Source organism: Cloeon dipterum, chromosome 2, assembly GCF_949628265.1.
Source record: "Cloeon dipterum chromosome 2, ieCloDipt1.1, whole genome shotgun sequence".
In the NCBI taxonomy this organism is placed as follows: domain Eukaryota; kingdom Metazoa; phylum Arthropoda; class Insecta; order Ephemeroptera; family Baetidae; genus Cloeon; species Cloeon dipterum.
The window spans coordinates 11,906,863-11,928,891 of NC_088787.1; the positions used below are offsets into that span (position 1 = coordinate 11,906,863).

The 22,029-nt window shown below is 39.8% G+C and overlaps 2 protein-coding genes across 2 annotated transcripts in view; both read left to right on the forward strand.

The window, feature by feature from the left end:
* LOC135935562 (transcriptional activator cubitus interruptus-like) overlaps positions 1-22,029 on the forward strand; it is a 74,417-nt gene that overhangs the window by 13,329 nt on the left and 39,059 nt on the right. Inside the window, exon 2 of the mRNA XM_065477994.1 lies at positions 13,953-14,075. Coding sequence (XP_065334066.1) covers positions 14,057-14,075 — 19 coding nt within the window. The 5' untranslated portion in view covers positions 13,953-14,056. The remainder of the gene's footprint in view (positions 1-13,952; positions 14,076-22,029) is intronic.
* LOC135937492 (uncharacterized) lies at positions 8,535-9,975 on the forward strand. The gene is made up of 2 exons (XM_065480644.1): positions 8,535-9,267; positions 9,908-9,975. Exons 1-2 carry the CDS (start codon positions 8,535-8,537, stop codon positions 9,973-9,975), a joined length of 801 nt encoding a protein of 266 aa, XP_065336716.1.

Sequence of the window (22,029 nt, forward strand, 5' to 3'; positions counted from 1 at the left end):
AAATCACGGATAACACTGGAAAATCTGATTTCAGAATTTTATCGCGCTTTTTATTTTTCACTTCGGCCACAATGTGACGGATTTTGTGGAGCACAATTTACCTTGTGAACAATTTTCAGAGGCCAATAATAAATTAGATTTATGATTGAACGGAGAATGGCATTCAAAATGTGTTATTGCTACCTAAAAATTTAAAAAATGGACGGTCTCTCCTTGCTGAGTCACCATCAATACACACAAACATTTGAAAACAAAAAATAGAAGCATGTGACACATTTCGTAGCACATGCCAATGAAGGCAGAATCACGCGACAATGGTATAAAATTTCAAGTTGAGATTACACACAGTTTCATAAAATACCTTTGTAGAAATACAGAATCAAACAAATTGTTTTACACTATAAACTACAATTAATTTATTGAGACATAATTCATGTGTGTGAACTATTTTTAAGTGTTTTTTAATATTTAAATTTATTCTAACTACAGGATGCAATTTTTCTGCTTAGATAATTCAAATAATTAGTAGCTGAAAGCAAAAAATCCAATTATTGGCATCTTTCAATTAAGCCGAATGTCTTTTAGAAATAGAGAACATCGATGATAATTCACTATGGATGCGCTGACAATGAGTAAAATACAGCAGCTTATAAAGATAAAGGTTTAAAAGTTTCGTAAAGAGTGTTGATTTGGATGGCAGCAAAGGTTGATGCACTCTAAGAGGTCACGATGTTTTCTTTTGAAATCAAATGCAGACAGACACCTCCATGTAACGCGAAACGTTTATTTTTCTGTAGAAATTCATCAGCTGCATTTAGTCTCAACTGCATGAACAACACGTCCTGACTCATATAGGAACAGACAAATTCGCTAGGGGGTAGGAATCTAGATACAATAAAACCTTTATGACAGCACGTCACAACATTTCATTGCCACAGGTTTATTTCCAAGGACCTGCTTTGTGGTTGACAAGTGTTGAAAAATGCGTCTCCTTGATACGTGACCTTTTCAAGCCAAAATGCAACAATATATCGACTAAGGAAAATCCAGTTGTTTACGAAGAATACACAGTTAAATTTATTATTATCTCGGTGAAATCAAGCACAAAAAGAATTAAATTCTTTGACCACTGAGGACAATAGTTTTGGATTTGATCTAAGCTATCTAAAGTTTCAAAATAAATCCCACGTCCAAGCAATATAACAACATGTTGTATAGAAAAGGCAAGCAGAGGAAGGAGGAGGAAGAAAAATACTCTCTTGGTGTATTCTCTTTCTTTGTGTGTGTGTGTGAAAGAGCAAGCAAGCTCGCCCTGACTGAGAGGTTCCGCCTCTAAAGGTCAGCTAGCGGAGGTTAAGGTCGTGCAGCCTCCCCCACCGCACCCCCTGCAGCCAGCCAAGTCGTGAGGATTGAGAGGCAAACAAGTGATTGCTCAATTCCGTAATTTCATACTGCTTCGAACTTTTAAGGCCTTTTTAATGAATTAATCATTTTATTGTACTCATCCTCATGAAAATTCCTGAATGGAAATTAAATGTGAGAGCTGTTTTCTCCATCGATTACTGGTTTGCTTTGAATTTTCACTAACTCTTCAAAAGTGCTTAATTTCTAAATTCAATTGCTCGCACATATCTATGTAGTTTTAAATGCATTATTTGTGCTGTTTTTTTGTCAAAACTTTTTCAGATTGTTTTGTAAGAAAAGGCAATAATTTTTTTAGGACAAACCTGGTTGTTTAAGGTAATTTTAGTTGTTTATCATCAGTTTAAATATAAATACCACCGGTTTATTATTATGTATCAATACGGAAATTGCTTGCTTGGCTATAGTTTCGACGGTTAATTGATTAGAAAGAATGGAAAATTTGTTACAAAATATTTAAAAATTTCACTGAGCATTTTAATAATAATTAATTCACGCATATACCGTGTATACTTTCATAATAAATTTTAATAAGGCACTTCCGGTGCAATTTCAGACTCAATCCTGCCACTGTGCATTCTTCACTTAATATACTTTCTTTTTTTGCTCTTTTTATCCCTGTCCAAGGACCGGGAAGGGCGCGCACTGCACTAGCACGAATGCTGCAACCCGGGTCCCAATAACACCGCGAACAGATAACATGGGGGCACCAAGCCGCACAGGGACCCAGCCCACTCAAGGGCCACTTGTCTCCGCACCGAGGACTGCATTGAAATGCTGATTTTGACGTGCTGAAAACCAAAATCGGTTCAGCCAATCGCCGTAGAATCGAGAAAAACTATTTTTTTGATATATGATACCTTTTTCAATTTTTCTACGGCGAGAATGGCTGAACTTATTTTGGTTTTAAGGCGTCAAAATAAAGCACATTTAAATGAAGAATGCACAGTGGCAGGATTGAGTCTGAAATCGCAGCGGAAGTGTCTTAACATTAAATTTTTACAAAATCTAAACAGTGACGCCATCTGTTGGTGGCTTTGAACACTAAGGGCTTACGCAACTGGTGAATTCTAACATTTGTCAACGATGATAATAAGATCACCTAGAAATCATTGAATTCGACGGCATCTAGCTACAGTGAAATAAAACCCCAATTGTGATCTATGAATTAAAAATGCTTAAATATCAAGTTCTAATTTCGGATAGCTCGTTAATGACTGTTGTCTATTTCTTCGAATTCTCTGAGCCGATTCATGGACTATGTAGCTCTATATTTTTATTAGGACACACTGGTAAAATTTAAAGGGAACTAAAATTTGATTTTTTAATGATTATAATTTTTGGATCTGAAAAAATATTTGATTACATGAATAAAGCAGGAAATTTAATTAGCTTTCAGAAAATGTGGAAGTGTTAAGTTTTTATTTATGGAACAAATCCTATATAGGGGAACAGTTAATTTTTCTCAGAAATCATAAACTGATTATTTCAAATCTGGAACAAACAATTTTCCAAACCGAAGGAAACTGTATTTTTAAATCAACTTAGAATATTTTTGTCATTTTTCGCTGGAAATAAAATCATTTATAACTATAGCAAAATGTGGGGTAAATGCCGACTTAAATGCATTTCTTAAATTCCTTGTGAGGATTGCAACATCCTGTCTAAGAGGGTAATTTAGTGATGAATGGTTCACACACCATGACTCACCTGTTAAATTCCCTTCCGCCAGTCTCAGAATGTAAGGAATGTGTCTTTTTGGATTTTGTGTGTGTGCAACTATAGATAGTTTATTATGCATCCATTCCTCTCAAATAATGGTATTTTGCTATTGTAGTTTTCCTCAAGGTCTAAAAGGGAGTCCCCTGATATTGGTACGCTTGAATAAAATAAATAAAACAATTGCCGAAAGTTTGCAAAATTGGAAAAAAATATATTTAACAGGTTTTTATATGACCCTGTTTCTAAGGAAACGATTGTACATTTCAATTTTAACTTAATCTAGATAAAAATGAATTGTAAATCTATTTCCCTAAAAAAATGTTTCACTGTGTCTCTTGCGTTGAAATTTTTTCTCAGGCGAACAGCATAATTAAAAAGGAAGAGGCGTGCGTGGTGTGTGTTTGTGTGTGTGTGTCTCGGGTCGAAATTCACTCGGCTCGCTCAGGCAGGGCGCAAAGTAATCAGCATTGCTGATGAAAAGGGCTGGGCCTGATCAAGGAATTAACAGCAAAAACTGGTTTGCTCTTTAAAATCTTTCGCGGCGCAAGAAACGAAACGCTGCTCTATACATAATGTATGTATAGACGGTGCGCGACACACAACTTGCATAATCCAGGCTCAGCAGACAGTGCTCTCAGGCAAAAAAATAAAAAAACTCTTTTTGGTGGAGCACGGCCCAAGGGATTTTCGTTTAGGCGGAACATATTATTACTCGAACCGTCGTTGCCGCCGCCGCAACGTCGATCGAGGCGCGCCGAATGGCTCAATTTCATGAACCCCGCAACGCCCGCACGTATAGAGCAAGACTTGATTTTAATCTATTTTCTAAACTGCTAATGTATATAGAAAAGAGAGAAGGAATATTGCTTGGCTCCTATTGGAAGTGTTATCACCTCTTTAACATTTCACAAACTCATTTTATCATTCAGAATTTTAATGAATATTTAAGCACCATTTTTATCTTCCATTTTCCCAATTATCTGTCTGGACGTATCAATTTAGTGCATTTTGAAACTAACAATGGTTTGTTGAATGAAAAATCAAATCATCCTGGCAGCGGAAAAATTGCGCAACTTTCAACAACCAAACGCGACAGTGAAAACTTGTTATATGTTTGTTGAGCGATGCGCAATTTTTACGTAACCAGGACAAAAATACATACAACTTTAAAAATAAAACGATATCCACGCAGAGAGGTATTGTTACAAATAAATCTCAAACTAAGAAGGAAAAGGTAACTAGGATTAAGTGCATCCAACCGATTTATTTATCTTCTACCAGGTGAAAAATTCTTATTTCAATTGATGAGGTTAGAGCCCCCAAACGGATTTAAGCGCTATAAATAGAGTTAGCTTTGGTAACATATAACAGGCAATAAGGGAGTATTATATTATTTGTTCATTTTGCGAACGTAGGAAACAACAATACACCAACGAACCAATCAATTGAACTTACGCAACATGCCTGCTGTAACGACTAAAGGACTAAACTCGACCTTTAATTTGTTTGCGGCAACATTCCTGCGATCACCGCCGCAGAGGGTGTTTTGATGATACAAACGATATTTCTTTGTTATCCGGCCCCAGGTGCTAATCCACCGCGGAACTCCACCTACTAGATCCGCCGGAATTGACCACTGTGATATACTTAAGAGGCAATAAAGAAGAGAGGAAATTACTTTTATAACATCTGTCAAAGCACAAATAAGGGCAGCAGCATCAATATGAAAATGCATTCTTGCTTCTTGATATGTGCCAATAAATCAAACGCTTGTCGAAATTGTCAGAAGATCTTAAATGCAGTTTCCTCGGTGTGTGGCAAGCTGTTTATTTTTCCATATTTCTACAAATAAAGGGTCAGCTATAATTCATGAACTTTCTGTCCCGTCTGGGAACTGAGGGTAACATTCATGCTTCATTAAACTTGGGAAAACTTTTCCTTCGTAAATGCTACAGTGGTTTTATTTAATTCCAAACGCGCAGGGCCACGTCAAATTAGAACAATTTTTCTTCAATTATTTTTAAATACTCCTTAAAAGTTATTTAGATTATTTTACATATTTTTGGTGACTAAATATCCCGAATTTTGAATAAAGGAACTACGACATAGATTAAAAACTTTCTCGCCGAGTAATGCCTGGTCAAACAAAATTATTCTGGCAGCAGCATGGCGCAGAGTTGTTTCCTTTTTGCTCCATTCACAATTTGCGGCTGTTTGCTGCGGCAGCCTTTAATTAAACTATCAGCGTCGAGTCGCGGATCGCGACTGCACTTTTTGTGCGCTATAATTAAGGGCCCACGCTGAGCTCACTCACCGTCGGCGCCGCCGCCGCCGCCGCGTGGAGAGGGATAGAATAAAAAAGCTGCGACTGCCGATGCTAGCTTGAAAAGCGCCGATTCACTCAACAATCGGGGAACAAGACGCGAGAAAGGCGGCTAGCCACCTGCGTGCACTTGCTCATTAGAGTCATCATCTGTTGTTGAACCTTTGATTAGCGCGGAGCACACCTCGGTGGTCAGTAGAGCCGTTTTTTCTCTAAGACGCCATTTTTATTTTTCACTAAAATGGAATAAATAATGAATTTTATGGAAATATTAAAAAGAACTGCGCATTATTAAGGCACACTCAGGAGTGTCAAAGCAATGGGAGCTATTTGAGCAGTTCTGAGATCTAATACTGGCTACCCACTGTCAGAGATTGCAAAAAGTGGTTAGTTTAGTGACTCGAAATGCTCAAATTGCTCAACGGGCTGGGAGGCAACTCGCTACTTGCTGGTTTGCACCTTTCCAGAAGGGGTTATTTGGCTTCACGGGACGAATGTCTAGCGTTTCAATGCAGTCCTTGGTGCAGAGGCAAGTGGCCCTTCAGTGGGCTGGGTCCCTGTGCGGCCTGGTGCGCCCATGTTATCCGTTCGCGGTGTTATTGGGACCCGGGGTTTCAGCTTTCAGCATTCGTGCTAGTGCAGTGCGCGCCCTTCCCGGTCCGAGGAAAGGGATAAAAAAGAGCAAAAAAAAAAAGAGGAAAACAGGCGCTGAGGGAGTATGCGTATGTTAAAGAGGACTCTGATAGTGAATTTCCCCGGAAAATCCTTTAACACACATACAGATTAGGTCCTAAGGATCATGTACAGTTAAAAAAATAGATAGGGAGCACTGTAAATTTTCGAGAAAATCGGCCTCAAAGTTAGCATTGTTTTAAATGGAGAATTCTAATAGGAATTGTGCAATCGCGATTTTCTCTGAAATTTCGCATTTCCCCCAAAAAAAAGTCTGGCTGTCCGATAGATCTCGATGAGAGGATTCCAAATCATGTGAGAAAACATAGTGCAGCACTGTAAATTTCGGAGAAAATTGGCAAAAACAATCTGATTGGTCAGAGCCCAGCGCTGCTGGCCAACAGTGTGTGGCGTTTCACGCTGTCGCTTCTGGTAAAATTAAAATGAAAAATATATTTTTTTCTGAGATGATTCTTGAATAAATTAACTTAATTTTGGGTATTTTTATTTTTCCATAAAAATTTTAAAGGTTCTTTAAACAGACCCCTTTCGAAAATATGCAATTTTTGAAAAAATAAAAAATAACTTTCAAGACTCAAAAGAACTATTTTTTATCTTCTCACTAATACATTTTCATATTTATTCTCATCCCGGAAGCAATTAATTTCCTTTGCAAAGAAAAGAAGGCGTATAATGAGTAAAATTCGAGAAATTGCATTTTGGGTCAATGTTGGTCTGAAGGACATGAAAAAAATTGTTTAATTAAGGTCAACTTTACATGAAATTTCATTTTTTTAAATAAATAATTACTAACATTCCATTTTAACCTTTTTTAAACTAATTAATAAAATTTAAATAAAATATTTCATTTTTAATTTGGCAATAATTCATGTTTAATTTTTGATTTCGTGTATATGAGTTGTATTTTTTTTTTAATTTTAGTAGAGCAAAGTGATTTTTCGTGTATCATTCTGAAATTTGAAATAGGATAGAGATGAATAAATAAATTATTGATTCCGATCGAGAGATGGCAAGTCACATATGCAGAGAATAATCTATTCAATATTAAAAATACTAATGAACATGATTTCATAGATTTATATTTGATGGTTTCCATAATTTTCACAGCTCAACGGGCTGGGAAGTACCTGTTTTGCCACTTGCTGGGCTTTGCACATTTTCAACGATTTTCTGGCGTATCTATCAACGATCTCGGTCCGACGCGGAAAAAGATGACCACTTCGGGCTCTATATAGATCTTCTTTATTTATTTTGGTTTATTCTCGCATTCTGCGGACACTCAGACCTCATGTTATCCGCTCGCCAGTGACACAATGGGACTCAAAGGGGCGGAATGTGCAGGGCAAAGGGAAAAAATTAACTTGCACGTTCTCAAGCTGTAGGGTTATTGTTGAACTACTACAATCTTCAGTAAATAAAACATCCATTCTGGAGCATAATCCACACTTCCAATAGTCCAAATGGATGCAACTGAATGAGCATTATTTAGATCAATTTGACAACTTGACACTTCAAGATCACAAATTTAACTACTCACCTCTAACATTTCAAAACAGATAGCAATTTTCCCAAGAACGAATGAATGACACATTAAATATTTTGAAAAAAAAAAAATTGAATGAAGATAATTCCAGGCAAGTCCGTCAACGTCAACGAACCCTTAAATTTTTGTCAAAGGATTTATGTGGGTTTTATTTAGTATAGGCTCTATCTGAAAATGTTGAGCTTTATTGTCCTTGTAGTGCCTCCACCTAATGGTGTTAACCTTTACCCTGAAGTTCACCTGTGCGCCCATGCGCACTGCTAGTTTTGTGATAAAGTGATTATTCCCAATATATCAGCCGAGCGTTAAGCAGCTACGTGTTAACGCTCGCAAGGCCAGTGAAACTCAGTGCTCATCACACGCCCGTAAGAAAACTTAAAATAATATCTTAAACTTTGTACGCAGTGAGTTAAAGTTCAAATACCAAATGACTATTTATTAATTTGCAGTACGCTGACCTTGCCTGTAATATTCCTGGTGTAATTAATATTGTTCTCGCCTCATAACTGACCCGACCCGTTTACCGGGGTAAGATTTGTTTTAATCAATTTACATTTTATTGCTGTGATGTTAATAATATTATATTTACCTATTGTATTTTAATGTGTAATTTATGTTTTATTACTTTACAATTTTAGTTGAATTTTACTTTTATAAATTTCTGAAATTCTTATTTGTAATACGCATTATTGACATTTTTCTTGACTGAATTCTTATGTAATTCCAGTTCAACCTCGAGGCAAAACAATAAAGTCTGGTATCTAAACCATTTGAGGGATTTGACTCTCCGTTTCCCCATATTTGGTGCAGCCCGACGTGACAATTGAAAGGATGCCAGACGAAATACCAGCCCAATCCTCCAAAGGATTTTTCAAACCACCGGAATACTCTACCAACCACGCTGATAAATTCTTTGCGGTCCTGGAAGGGAGGTTCCGCCAACACAAAGTGGAAGATGAACTGGATAAGTTCCTGACGCTTGCAAGTGCAGTCCCTTTCGACGAATTACCAGAAGCAGCTGGGAATCTCGTACGCAGACCGCCAGAGGAAACACCTTATACTAAGTTGAAGGCAGCGATTTTGGAAAACCTCCGACCAAAGGATTATGACGCGCTCCGAAAACGGATGAAGGCTATTCCTTTAGGTTCCATGAAGCCAACCGAATTTTTGAATCGTCTCCGGACCATCGCAGATGAAACTACCTTGGCAAACCCTATTTTCAAAACCGATTTGCTTGCAGTTTGGCGTGACGCGATGCCAGCTGAATGGCGTCACGTCCTTGTAGTCGAGCCGGACATAGACGAAGCTGCGAGAAAGGCTGATGTTTTATATCAGTATCAGCCACCGCAAGAAGTGAATGACGCCCGTGCCATAGTAGCAGCTGCGTCAGCGCCTGCTCCTCCTGCAGCGCTGCGCCCTGCCATGAACTACGAGCAGCGTTTTGCCGCCCTGGAAGCAGCAATGAAAACAATGACAGAGGCATTCAACCTGAGTCAGGTCGATGACACCCGCGGTAGACAGCCGAAAAAGGGTGATAACAACCGCGGTCGGCGATTCAGCAGAAGTAAATCGCGCCCGCGCCGCTCGCAATCTCAGGAAAATGCGCCAAATGACTCCTCACTTTGTTTCTACCACGATCGTTTTGGTGCTCGCGCTCGCCAATGCCAAGAAGGTTGCCGGCATTTTCCTAAAGCCGACGCTGTCCAGCCAACTCCGGGAAACTAGAAGAGCAGCACAACTCCGCGGCTGTTGTCTGCAACCATAGCTCATGCCGCTTATTTCTAACTGATCCCATCACGACCTTCACGTACCTCGTGGACACAGGTGCTGACCTTTGTATAATCCCGCGCTCTCTTGTGCCTGGCGTACATAAGAAAACTGATTTTAAACTTACTGCCGCTAATGACAACGTTATCCACACGTATGGATTTGTCACGCTAACCCTTTCTCTGCAACTGCGCCGAGAATTTCAATGGTGCTTTCTCATCGCAGACGTAAACACTCCCATTTTAGGAGCTGACTTCTTGGTGCATTTCCACCTTGCTGTACACCTTGACAACGGAACCCTTGTTGACAAAACCACTGGTTTGACGGCCAAGGGAACCTGCCGAGTAGATAATCAACCTACAATTAAAGTTGTTGAGACTTCCAATAAATGTCTCCTAGTGCTTAAGGAATTTCCTGAGTTGTTGCGCGATCCAAAGGTTCGGCGCCCCGTAAAGCACTCTACTTCCCACCAAATTGTGACGACACCTGGTCCACCTTCATTTGAGCGATGCCGCCGATTACCTGCTGACAAGCTAAAAATAGCTAAGGAACTCTTTCGAAAAATGGAGGAAAAAGGAGACGTGATAAGAGGTACCAGCCCCTGGGCCTCCGCTTTGCATTTAGTGCCGAAAAAGGACGGTTCGTGGCGCCCTGTCGGTGATTACAGAAAACTCAATTCGAGAACCGTAAGTGACAGATATCCCATGAAATACATCTATGATTGTACTGCTGCACTCTCTGGTTGTACCATCTTTTCGAAGCTTGATCTGTCACGTGCATACCTTCAAGTTCCTGTTGCACCCGCTGACGTGGAAAAGACCGCTGTAACGACTCCGTTTGGTCTATTCTTGTATCCCTACATGCCCTTTGGGTTGAAGAACGCTCCTGCGACGTTCCAGAGGTTGATGGATCAGATCTTCGACGATATGACCTTTGTCTTCTGCTATATTGATGACATATTGATTTCTTCATCGTCCGCTGCTGAGCATGAAGATCACCTGAGAAAGGTGCTCAAGCGCCTTGACGAGCACGGTCTAGTCCTCAATCCGAGGAAGTGTGTGCTTGGCGCAAATTCTATTGAATTCCTTGGTTACCGAGTGGACAGTAAAGGAATTACTCCACTTCCAGAGCGTGTCGCCGCAATCAGAGAATTTCCTCTTCCTGCGACCGCCGACAAATTGGCTAGGTTTCTCGGCATGCTAAACTATTATCGGCGCTTTGTACCGAAAATTGCTGCAACTCTCGCACCTCTAAACGCACTGCTTGCCGGTAAGAAACGCAAAAAGGAACCGCTAACTTGGAATGAAACTGCTAAAACCGCTTTTGAAGCAAGTAAAGTCGAGTTAGCCAGCGCAGCGTGCCTTGCACATCCAAAAGACGACGCACCGCTTGCGCTGGTGACTGATGCATCAGACATCGCCTTAGGCGCCGTCGTCCAACAGTGCGTGAATGATATTTGGGAGCCCCTTGGATTTCATAGTCGAAAACTATCTACTACAGAGAAGAACTACGCACCTTATGATCGAGAGCTGCTCGCCATTTACGATGCTGTGAAGAAATTCCGCTACCTCCTTGAAGGACGACAATTTGTGATTTACACGGATCAAAAGTCTCTTACTTCTGCATTTTCGAAGAATAGAACAGATTGCACACCTCGCCAAATCAGGCATTTGCAATTTATTGGGGAATTCTGTACAGATATTAGATACGTCCCTGGAAAAGCCAATATCGTCGCAGATGCGCTATCGCGTGTTGACGCTGTCTCTGCTCCTGCCGCACTCTCTCATGAAGCTATTGCACGCGCACAGAAGGACGATAATGAACTGAAGCAGTATCTCGGCCCATCAAGCTCTTTGAAGCTGAAGTTGTTTCCCGTTGAAAATTCTGAAGACCAAATTTGGTGTGACACTTCAACGAAAACACCTCGCCCTTTCCTGCCGCTGAAATTTAGAAAACCCGCATTTGATGGTCTACATAACCTTGCACACCCTGGTGGCAAGGCCTCTACACGCTTGGTTGCAGAAAGGTTTGTTTGGCCCAAAATGAAGAAGGATTGTCTCACCTTCGCAAGGAATTGCCTTGAATGCCAGAAGTCAAAGGTTACGAAGCACACTCAAGCTCCACTACGTTCGTTTCCTATTACTTCAGACCGCTTTTCTATCGTGCACATTGACCTTATTGGTCCGCTACCGCTCTCTGAAGGTTTTCGCTATTGTCTCACTATGATTGACCGATTTTCAAGATGGCCAGAAGTTGTCCCACTGTCAACTATTACCAGCGAAGCAGTTATTCGAGCAATAAAGGATGGATGGATTAGCAGATTTGGTCTGCCGACGACACTTGTCTGCGATCAGGGTAGACAGTTCACCTCGCAAACCTTCCACTCTTTCGCCACAAAAGCAGGTATCAAAATCAAACACACTAACGCATATCACCCTCAAGCAAATGGAATGATTGAACGCTTCCATCGCACCCTGAAAGCCGCGCTGACGTGCCATGCGACTACTTGGTCTGCAGCCCTTTCGCCTGTTCTGCTGGGTTTGCGTTCTGCTTTGAAGGAAGATTTAGGTTTTTCTTCCGCACAAATAGTGTATGGAGAATCCATCAGGTTGCCAGGTGAATATTTCACTCCACCTGAATCCCAGCTTACTCCAACTGAAATACTGTTACGCCTGCAAAGTCACCTTAAACAATTTTGCCCACAACCTGTGTGGCACAGTTCCAATAAGAAGTTCTTTGTGCACCCTGATTTAGCAAAAGCAACACATGTTCTGTTGAGATGTGAGCAACGTGCACCGCTCACGCCGCAGTATTCTGGCCCGCACCGTGTGCTCGAACGTGGAGAGAAGACTTTCACCATCGAGTTTAAAGGCCATAGCAAAACTGTCTCAATAGATCGCTTGAAACCAGCATTTTCAGAAGCAATTTTGCCACGCGAAAGACCTGAAACGCCTTGGGTTGAAGTGCCTGCAAGAAGAAATGACGTGCCGCAACCCGCCGCACCGCCGCCTGTCTTGCCGCAACCCACTGCACCTCAACCTGCTGCGCCGCTGTCCGCGCAGCCAGCACCTCAGTCTGCAACGCAACCTCCAGTTGAGCCTCAACCTGGCCCTTCGGCCCCTGCAGCTCGACCTCCTCCATCAATTAGGCAACCAAAAGCATCTGAACCAAAAGTATCTATTCGCAAAACTGTTCGCATTGAAGCCCCTGTTGTTCGACAACCAGCGACGAAGACTAGATTTGGTCGAACCATCAAACTTCCTGATCGATTTGGTAAACCTACGTAGACTTCCAGTCATCCACCCCGGGGCTAGTGTAGTGCCTCCACCTAATGGTGTTAACCTTTACCCTGAAGTTCACCTGTGCGCCCATGCGCACTGCTAGTTTTGTGATAAAGTGATTATTCCCAATATATCAGCCGAGCGTTAAGCAGCTACGTGTTAACGCTCGCAAGGCCAGTGAAACTCAGTGCTCATCACACGCCCGTAAGAAAACTTAAAATAATATCTTAAACTTTGTACGCAGTGAGTTAAAGTTCAAATACCAAATGACTATTTATTAATTTGCAGTACGCTGACCTTGCCTGTAATATTCCTGGTGTAATTAATATTGTTCTCGCCTCATAACTGACCCGACCCGTTTACCGGGGTAAGATTTGTTTTAATCAATTTACATTTTATTGCTGTGATGTTAATAATATTATATTTACCTATTGTATTTTAATGTGTAATTTATGTTTTATTACTTTACAATTTTAGTTGAATTTTACTTTTATAAATTTCTGAAATTCTTATTTGTAATACGCATTATTGACATTTTTCTTGACTGAATTCTTATGTAATTCCAGTTCAACCTCGAGGCAAAACAATAAAGTCTGGTATCTAAACCATTTGAGGGATTTGACTCTCCGTTTCCCCATATCCTCAACAATCCATGCCATTCATTTCCGTTTAGGCTGCTTGTGCAGTGCGGCGAGCGAGATACACGAGCTGCATTGCGTGGGTCATCTCCGCACGATTTCAATCAACAATGGTCCTCATCCTTTTTAGAAAAGAGCAGATTATTTATTATTTGTACCTGTGACAGGGCTACACTATGGTTGGAGGGACAATTTGTTTCCATTTGTGCAATTGGGAAAAATCGGATTGTAGAGATTACTACAAAAATCAATATGTTGGTTTCTAGCTATTTGCAGTCAATAATTTAAATAAATTTTGTTTTCCTGAACCTATGTACTTTAATTGGTAACATTGGCTTCCATTACTTTAAATTTTCTTCCATAGAAGGACAGTATTTTCTGAGGTCCGCCTGCTGCTTTGTTGATTTAACGCTTATTCCGTACTTACTCCGCTTGAGAAGACCATCAGGGAATAAGTGCAGAAAAATAAACAGTTCGGACAGTGCTTAAGATTTAGAGGGAAAAATATCGTCCTAGGTTTTTCTTTCGACACTCTTTAAAAACTTATATTTTTCTGTTCGCAGGTCATGTTATTGTGAGTGAAGTGCGGTGAGGGTCAATTTTGTGCCCTGAGTGATGCAGCAGAGCAGTGCAAGACCTGAAGTGGGTGGACTCTTGTGCGTTGCGAATGGAGCCTTCTCATTTCGGTAAGATTTCTCATCAAAATAATTTATATTCACCCCGTGCGCGGCGGCGGGATCGATTTCAAAGCAAATTCACTCATCCCGGCAATCGGTTAGAAATGTAAATAAAGCCGTTTTTACTCGGTCGCGGCGGCGAGAGACAAGTTGGCGGGAATAAAAGAAGCGGCATTTACGCAAAAAGTGACGCCGAGTGTCACAACATGAGCGAGAGAGTTTTATTTCTGCTCTCTCGCGGCCCAGAGGGTGTCCGCTGATGATATAAAGAAGTTTGCAAAAGCCGCCAGCGTGCGCGACAAATAATTATTTCGGTGAAGCGTCGGCGCGGCCCATAAAACATTCGTCCAGTTAGCGCCTCGAAAATAGAACCTTTATGAATAACTCTCACGCAGCAGCTGATGTGTGAGAGGTACCAACACATTTTCCCAGCACATGTGTGCGCTTTATTTATTCTTCTAGCTGGCAAAGGAGAAAATCTGGACGCAGAGAAATGTAGTTTTTACCGGTTTTGGCCTGGGCTAGAGGAAATAATAGAGATTTTTGTCAGGTCGGTGTTTCTATATCTTTAATTCTCTCGAAAAACCAGTTTTCCGACGCATGTTCAGCGAAGGTTATTTGCATTTGCAGAGAATTAGAAAAGGGGTGGCTGCAAGTTGTCCGAAAAGAATTTGTTCAAAACTTCAAAATGGAATTTTTCCGAAATTATTCATTTTTTTAATGTTTGACAGTAATAAGGAGACACGGATAGCCGGTTTACAAATTTACGGAGAGCCCTCTGAAAAGATATGCTGCCCTGAAGCCAAATTGATTGGCTGTTTTTTCCCCTTTTCACAGGTGTTATCTCTCTACATACGTGTAATAATTTTATAATCAAATGTAACCCTCTATCATTGAATTTTCCAGTGTATTTTATACAAAGTACAAGCAGGTGGTCAGAAGAAACGATATTTCAGGTAGACAGACACTCTGCTTACATACTATACTCGCTGTTTCATAACGCAGAAGAAGTAAAAACTTACATTTCGGAAATTCCTTTCGGACAAATTCTATTTTAAGAATTCTTTTCGGGCAACCTACTCGCTCCCCAGAAAAGGTTTCATTTCTTTGCTTGAAATTGATTGAGTCATTCCGCTGGAATTTTGTTCAAAATCAAATTGACTTTTGAGTTAAGAATTAGCATTTTTATTGACAAATCCTGTGATGCTCACAACATTTAAAACTGGGCGTCAGAAATTGCGGCGCGACGAGCTCTCTGGCTGTGCTGCCTCTGAATCATTTCTCCTCTCTTAATTGAGCGTTGTGTTAATTAAAAAGTACAAGGCCGTTGATTAAGTCTTAAAATACATGTCAGCGCGGCTGAAGAAAATCCGAAACGCAATTTTATATACCGGCTAATTAATTAAAATGGAGATGGAGTAGCTGGCTCGAAATGGTCCAGAAAAAGCAAGCGGCAGACTCGAGAGAGAATTTCCTGAGTGCGTTTTATACAATTTAATCTGCGGCGACAGGAAGCTCACGCTTTTTTGAATATCGAGTCAAGTGGCGCTCATACCTGACGTCCATTTTTGGCTTTTCCTTTCGGCCGGAAGCCGAAGCTAGTTCATTCACAAGTTGAATGGGGAAAACCATTCATTCAATGTTAGTTTAGAAAAATAATGCCTTCACAAAAGAAGCGTCGAATGTGGGAAACTACAGAAACCATTATTCATTAGTTTCGGGTATAATACTTTAGGTTACGAACTTTAAACAATCACCATTTTTTTTTAAAAGTGGAATGATACAGGGCAACAATTGAAAATATTTTGAATTTTTGGATGCCATAAACAATTAATCGATAAACAATTTGTTCAACAATTTGCAATATAATAAAAAAGGACCTTCCTACAGTAAAAATTCAAATTTTGCCAATTTTCTCCAAAATTTACAGTGCTTGAACATATTTTCTTGGCATATTTCGATTCCTCATGTCGAGATCTGTCCAACGGTGTATGCCACTTATTGGGGAAACTCTTGGTTTTGAAATTAAATCGGATTTCAAGTAAGGAGACAGCCATTACCATTTGAAAAGCACGGTAACTTTCCAGCCAATTTTCTCAAAAAATTACAGTTCTTCTTTGGTCAATTTAGGCTTTAACTGAATCCTAAGGAACGAGTTTATGCATTGGCAACAAGCATTTTCCAGGTTTTCGCAGTATCATTCCTCTTTAAATGTCAATCATAAAGCACAAATGATACAATTTTCAGTCATTCAACTTTTAACTGATTCAACTGATTACTCATAGTATAGGTGGTGAAATAATCTGACTTGTCCTTTGAATGTTGACATTTTACTCATCTCTACATGTTAAGGTTCCAATAAATAATTTTCATAAAAATCAATCGATAGTAAAAAAGCGCCGTTTGTGATCCTAAACAAAAGAACAGAATTTTTCAAAACTGGTGTTGCGTTCTCATAATATGAACAGCCGAGTGTCTTTCATGAATGTGCTGTTTTTCACGTTCGACCAGTGACTTTATAATCTCCTTAAGATTACTTATTAAAGTTCGGCAAAACGTGTCACTCCAACACAGACGTTTAACAGTTTACATACTAATCTTATAGATGTTCTGTGTGACCAATCGTGTGAGACAAGTGTTAAAAATATTTCTTATCTCAGGGATGAAACATTCTGTGTCGACTCCATTTAATTTACATATAAAAAATTTAGATATTCATTTTCTGACGCTTCATTAAGTGTTTATGCGTGCGGGGTTGGCTGCTGCGTTGTGTGGACAGGAAATGCATTAGCCTCGGTACATCAGTCAAATCGTGTCGGCCACTGAATGAGGAGTCGAATTTCATATACGCACACAGAGTCGACTTGAAAGAGATCGAGGGTCACAACATGATGTGCCTTCCTAAGGTGGGAGTGCCCCCGCGTTGGCAGCAGCTTCGAAACCTGCTGCCACATCAAATTTGCATGACTTAACATGACGCAGAGAAAGCTAATAAAACTTCAGAAGCGTCTTTTTAATTTCAATTTTTTCTATAAATTATGCATTCAACAAAGAATATTACATTTTAAAATTAAAATAAACGTGTTTGTGCTATGAAGTTATTTTTAATTTTAATAAAAGCGTAGAAAACTTTTTGAATCACAAGTTTTAAGTAAAATACAGGTTTTGGTATTATAAATTTTGGATTGTGGCTAAAACGTTGCCTTTTTTTTCGTTGAATTGATGTTAATATTCCAATTTTACCCATTCGCACCAAAGATGATAGAATTTTGCCTTGACCGATTGAGAATGAAATAACAAGCAGGTGGGACATTTCTATTTTAATGTTTGGAATATTTCCAATTTTAAAATGTATTAATTTCTGTTTGTAATTCGATTCATTCTCGATTCTCCAGCAAGTTTTGAGCAGAAAGCAATTTGAAATTCGGCAACTCGATCCACAAGTGCAGTTTTGCGCAGCTAGCTTTCTTTTTTCTACCTGCCATGTGTGACTTGTTGCTCTTTTTTTCTGCCCGACTGACGAATTTTGTAATTTGAGCAGGCTCCCGGTGTCGTGTTTCGCAAACCCCCGGCCGGCCAAATAATATTTTCACGCTAATTTGCGCATGCGAGATTTCTGCGGCGTCATCTGCATAACGATTATTTAGGCCCGGCATATCAATATGAAATTACAGCTCAATTTGCACCGCAACCAGTTTTTCGGCGCGGCGCGGCTGCTGCTGTTGCTTCTCTGCTTTTACTAATACACTCAGCATGGCTCTTAATTATTGCTCTCTGCTCAGCAAAAACAAAACTGCTCAAGAGTGCCAAAATTGAATAGCACAAAAATAAAACTGTTCTGCTTGGAAAAATAATTTTTAATGGTTTTACAATGCATTTGTAAAAAAATTAATTCATTGAAACTTTCCAAATTTTTTAAAACTTTTAATTTTAATTTGTATTTTTTATATAGAAAAAATCTCTTTCTTAACTAAAGTATTTATCATCCAAGTCCAAGTCATAGCCTAATATTTCTCAGAAATATTCCCCTTTGAAATATTCAATTTAAAAAAGATTAGTCTTCTAAGTATTACACGAATTATATTTTCAATTAATTTAATAGCAATTTTTCGGTGCAGTGGAACAATAAAAAAAAAAAACAACATGTTACAAATGCATAATAAGAGTACCCTTATTTTCAAACACATAGAGTGAGAGCATTTAGGTCAACGAGAGCCCATCAAAAATTACTCTAATTTGAGTAAGCGGAAGCCCATAAAACCTCGAGGGTATAATTTACTCTTTAAATTTCGTGCAGATTTAAAAATAAGACATAATCTCGTCCATTTCTCAAAGTTTAATAGGCAGTATAAAAATGAAGTACCGCTCTTTTTATAGCGACGATCCCTTTTAAGGAGGCGAAAATTAAAGTTTATCATCGAAAATGCGAATAAACGCGAGCCCGCATCACTTTGGTGGGGCTTAGGCGAATTTGCATACAGGCGAAATCCAGGAAAAAGAAGACGACACGCACGAAAATTTCGATCCAGCAGCGTCTGCGGTGTGGTGCTCCGGCTCTTTGTGCGCGGAGTGCGCGTTGGAAATTGATAAAATCGTTACACGGGCAGCTCGCAAAGTTGGCTTTTTAATCAGCAGCAATGTCATGTTGGCCACTTTTTTATATTCACTCGCTCCTCGCAGTCGCTGGCTGCTTGATCGGAATAACAATAATGATAAATTAAGTGCATGTCTGCCAATAATTATATTCCCCGGCAGCAGCAGCTCTTTCTTTCTGCCCGGCCCATGTGTGTGTTCATAATATAATACCTGTTCTCTTTCTCACACACACACACACACGCGGCGGTGTGCACTTTATCGTTTAAATGTAATGTGCATTATTATTTTCGCTCGTTACAGCACTCGCCGCCGCGCAAAAGGAGACCTCTCTTGAAGCCGGGAAAAGAAAAAAAATTAATTGAATCGTCAGTCGCTGCCAAGCTCATGCTGCTCGGGAAATTAAATTTTTAATATATGGTCCGCTCACGCAGCTGACAGCGAGCAATCACTTCAATCACAGCCTCTGTATCGACTTTTATGGAAATTTCGCTCAACTTGAACCAATGTTTACTTATTTCACCTGTTTCACAATTAAATTAAGCTATCAAATTTCTTGGGACACTGAATAGCTTTTAAACTCTCTACCAGTAAAATGATATTTGACACCAAAATAAAATGTAGTCGAGCATGGAAGATTTTTCCTTTATTTCCAATCTCAATGTGGTGAAGTTTAGATTTGGTGGTTGTCTCCGAAAAAGAGTCTCCTCCCGTGCTACAGTGCACACGTCATAAATAACCACTCAACTCTTAATAAATGTTCGCTTCCGCCACCGCCTCAGCGGCTGCTGCTGCTGCTGCTGCTGCTAAGAGTTGAGTGATTTGAAGATAACGACTATTGTCCGAGTCCCCTTTATAGAATCAATAGAATCTTGTGCACGGTGCGACGCAGGCCGCCTCTATGTGTTGCTTCAGGTAAGAAAATTCCCAAAAAATGTGCACAACGAGCGTAAAAATGCTGAGAGCTGCAATTCAAAGGCCACGATTTCTACAGATGATGTGCGTACAATAAAATAGCCTCGTGTGTGAACGGTGGAGGTCTGCGAGGGTAGAAAGATGGCTTTTGCCTTATCGCTACCCTGAGTTGCAACGCCACACGAAGCCAGCGTCAACAATATAGAGACATCACCTGCACGTGTGAAACGATAATGACTGTATTTATTTATTGTGTGATTCGGTCTCGAATGCATTTTCACGCCATTGAATCTCATCTGGGGGGTTGTGTAAAATTATCAGAACCACGGAATTCCTTGTTCTGCGCGGATTGATTCGGGTGGATAGCTATTTGTGAAGTTGTGAAAGCTGCTTCGGTCCTGCAGTTCACGGAATACCCCTAAAAAAATTTAATTTCATCAGCTATAGAGAATTCTGTACAAGCATTTAAGTGGAAACATCGGACAGTTCCTTCCCTATTGTTGACATTCTACGAAAATAAGAAACGAGTAACAAGATGTTTTCAACTCCTCCACCTGCCCTCTGCCCTCCTTGGGACTTATCCTTCCCTTACAAAATTCAAAAGCTCAAAAGGCCGTTCTTTGTAGTAGAATAGAATTTAATAACAAACACCAACGATGTACAATTTACAAAACACACATTAATCTTGCGTATCTTCTTAAATGTTGCTGCCTTCTTGAAAGATTGCTCGCACTTGTTTTGCGCTCGAAAACATTATGCACACATAACAACAATATTATTGCTACTATTAAAAAATTTGAACACACGATTTGATAATGATTCGGGATGGAATGAAACGTTTGAACAAAGCAAAAAAATGGCAACTGTGGAAAAAGCGTGTCAAGTGTCTGCTTGTTTCCAAGATCCTTCAAACATTGCTGGTGTATTGTAAAATTTGAATCTGGTTCATATTGGTTGTTAACTTGCTGTAAGCACCTCTGATTTAGCTTTTAGATCGCCAGCAAAATCATCGGTTGGAACTAGTTTGTTTGCAATTTGAGACTTCAACTTTTTATCTACGCTGGCACAGCTTTTTTGGAAAAATCTAGATTTAATAACTTTAATAACACTTTCAAGAAAGAAATAAGTATTTTTAGAGTTCAATACTGCCGCAGCGTTTTGATGTCGTATGAAGCCGAATGGATAATTTTGTAGCTGTACTTATGGAAGAGTTTTATATATAAATTTCTAATTTTAACAGTAGCAAAAATTTACACCCAAACTCTTTTTGTGATATGTTTGTTAAAACACGTTGTCGAGGCGTTGTTGTGGTCACGCCAAAATAACCAAGGAAAATACAAATTTTTCTCCTCCTTACGGTAACGAAAAATGCCTTTTCTAAACTTAATAATTTCGCACTTATTCCAGTTAAGTCTGGATCCACGAGTTTCAATATATTCCCAAAATTCATTTTTTTTGTTATTTTCGTCTGCTCAACACATTCCGTCGACCATGAGCTCACCAGATGCCAATAACACCGCCGAACATAACATGGGGCCGAGTGCCCGCAGGGGAGCTTCATGCCCAATGTTGCCATCTTTTCGCCTCCCCGCATCGAGGAATTTTATTGAAACGTCTTGCTTTTGTTCCTAAAGCTGAAAAGCAGTGGTGATTCCGCGCAGGTGCGCTTCCCAGCCCCATTGAGCTATATGAGAATTTCGAGTCACTAAATTAATAACCACCTTGTACCACCTTTTTGCCGAAATGCTCAAATATCTCCCATTGCGTTGAAACTCCTAATCCTCCTGAAAATATCTTATAACAATGCGAGCCAACAGGATGGTCATGTCAAAAAATTCGACAGAGGATGACTAATCCGGATATTGACAGGAAATGTACGTCAACTTGGAGCCTTTAGAGTAAATTCTTTGTTATAGTTTCCAGAATTCTTGTCAACCCAATCATGGCAGAACAGATTAAAAGCTCCCGAGTGTGAGCATAACAACAATAATAACGCAGCAAACGAAGTAATATCAGGAGATCCCATTAGTTTCAAAATGTTAAAGCTTTTCAAATGCAGTGACACTATGATTCGGGCTGTGCTGACAGTTTTGATTTTAGAAGCGGGGGCTGAGAAACCAGACACGCGATAAAATTGGTGCCCATTAGTCTGATCCAAGATGGCATAAGATACAAAATTCCTATATACCTAAAGCGGAAACTAATTGAGCGTAATAAGACGTTGTTAGCTGCGAGGAAATTTTCAACATCTCAATTCAGTTTAAAAAAGAATTTAAAAAATTGGAAATATTTACAAGTTTAAGTGCTTACTTTTCCCTTCCAACTTTGGACTTTTATCCCGTTTTAAAATCTTTTTGTTCTTAATTGCGATTATGATGTGACTTAGGCCGGCCAGGGTGTTGATTAATTAATTCGCTAATTAAGTCCCACGCACCCCAGTCTATGGTCCGCCGCG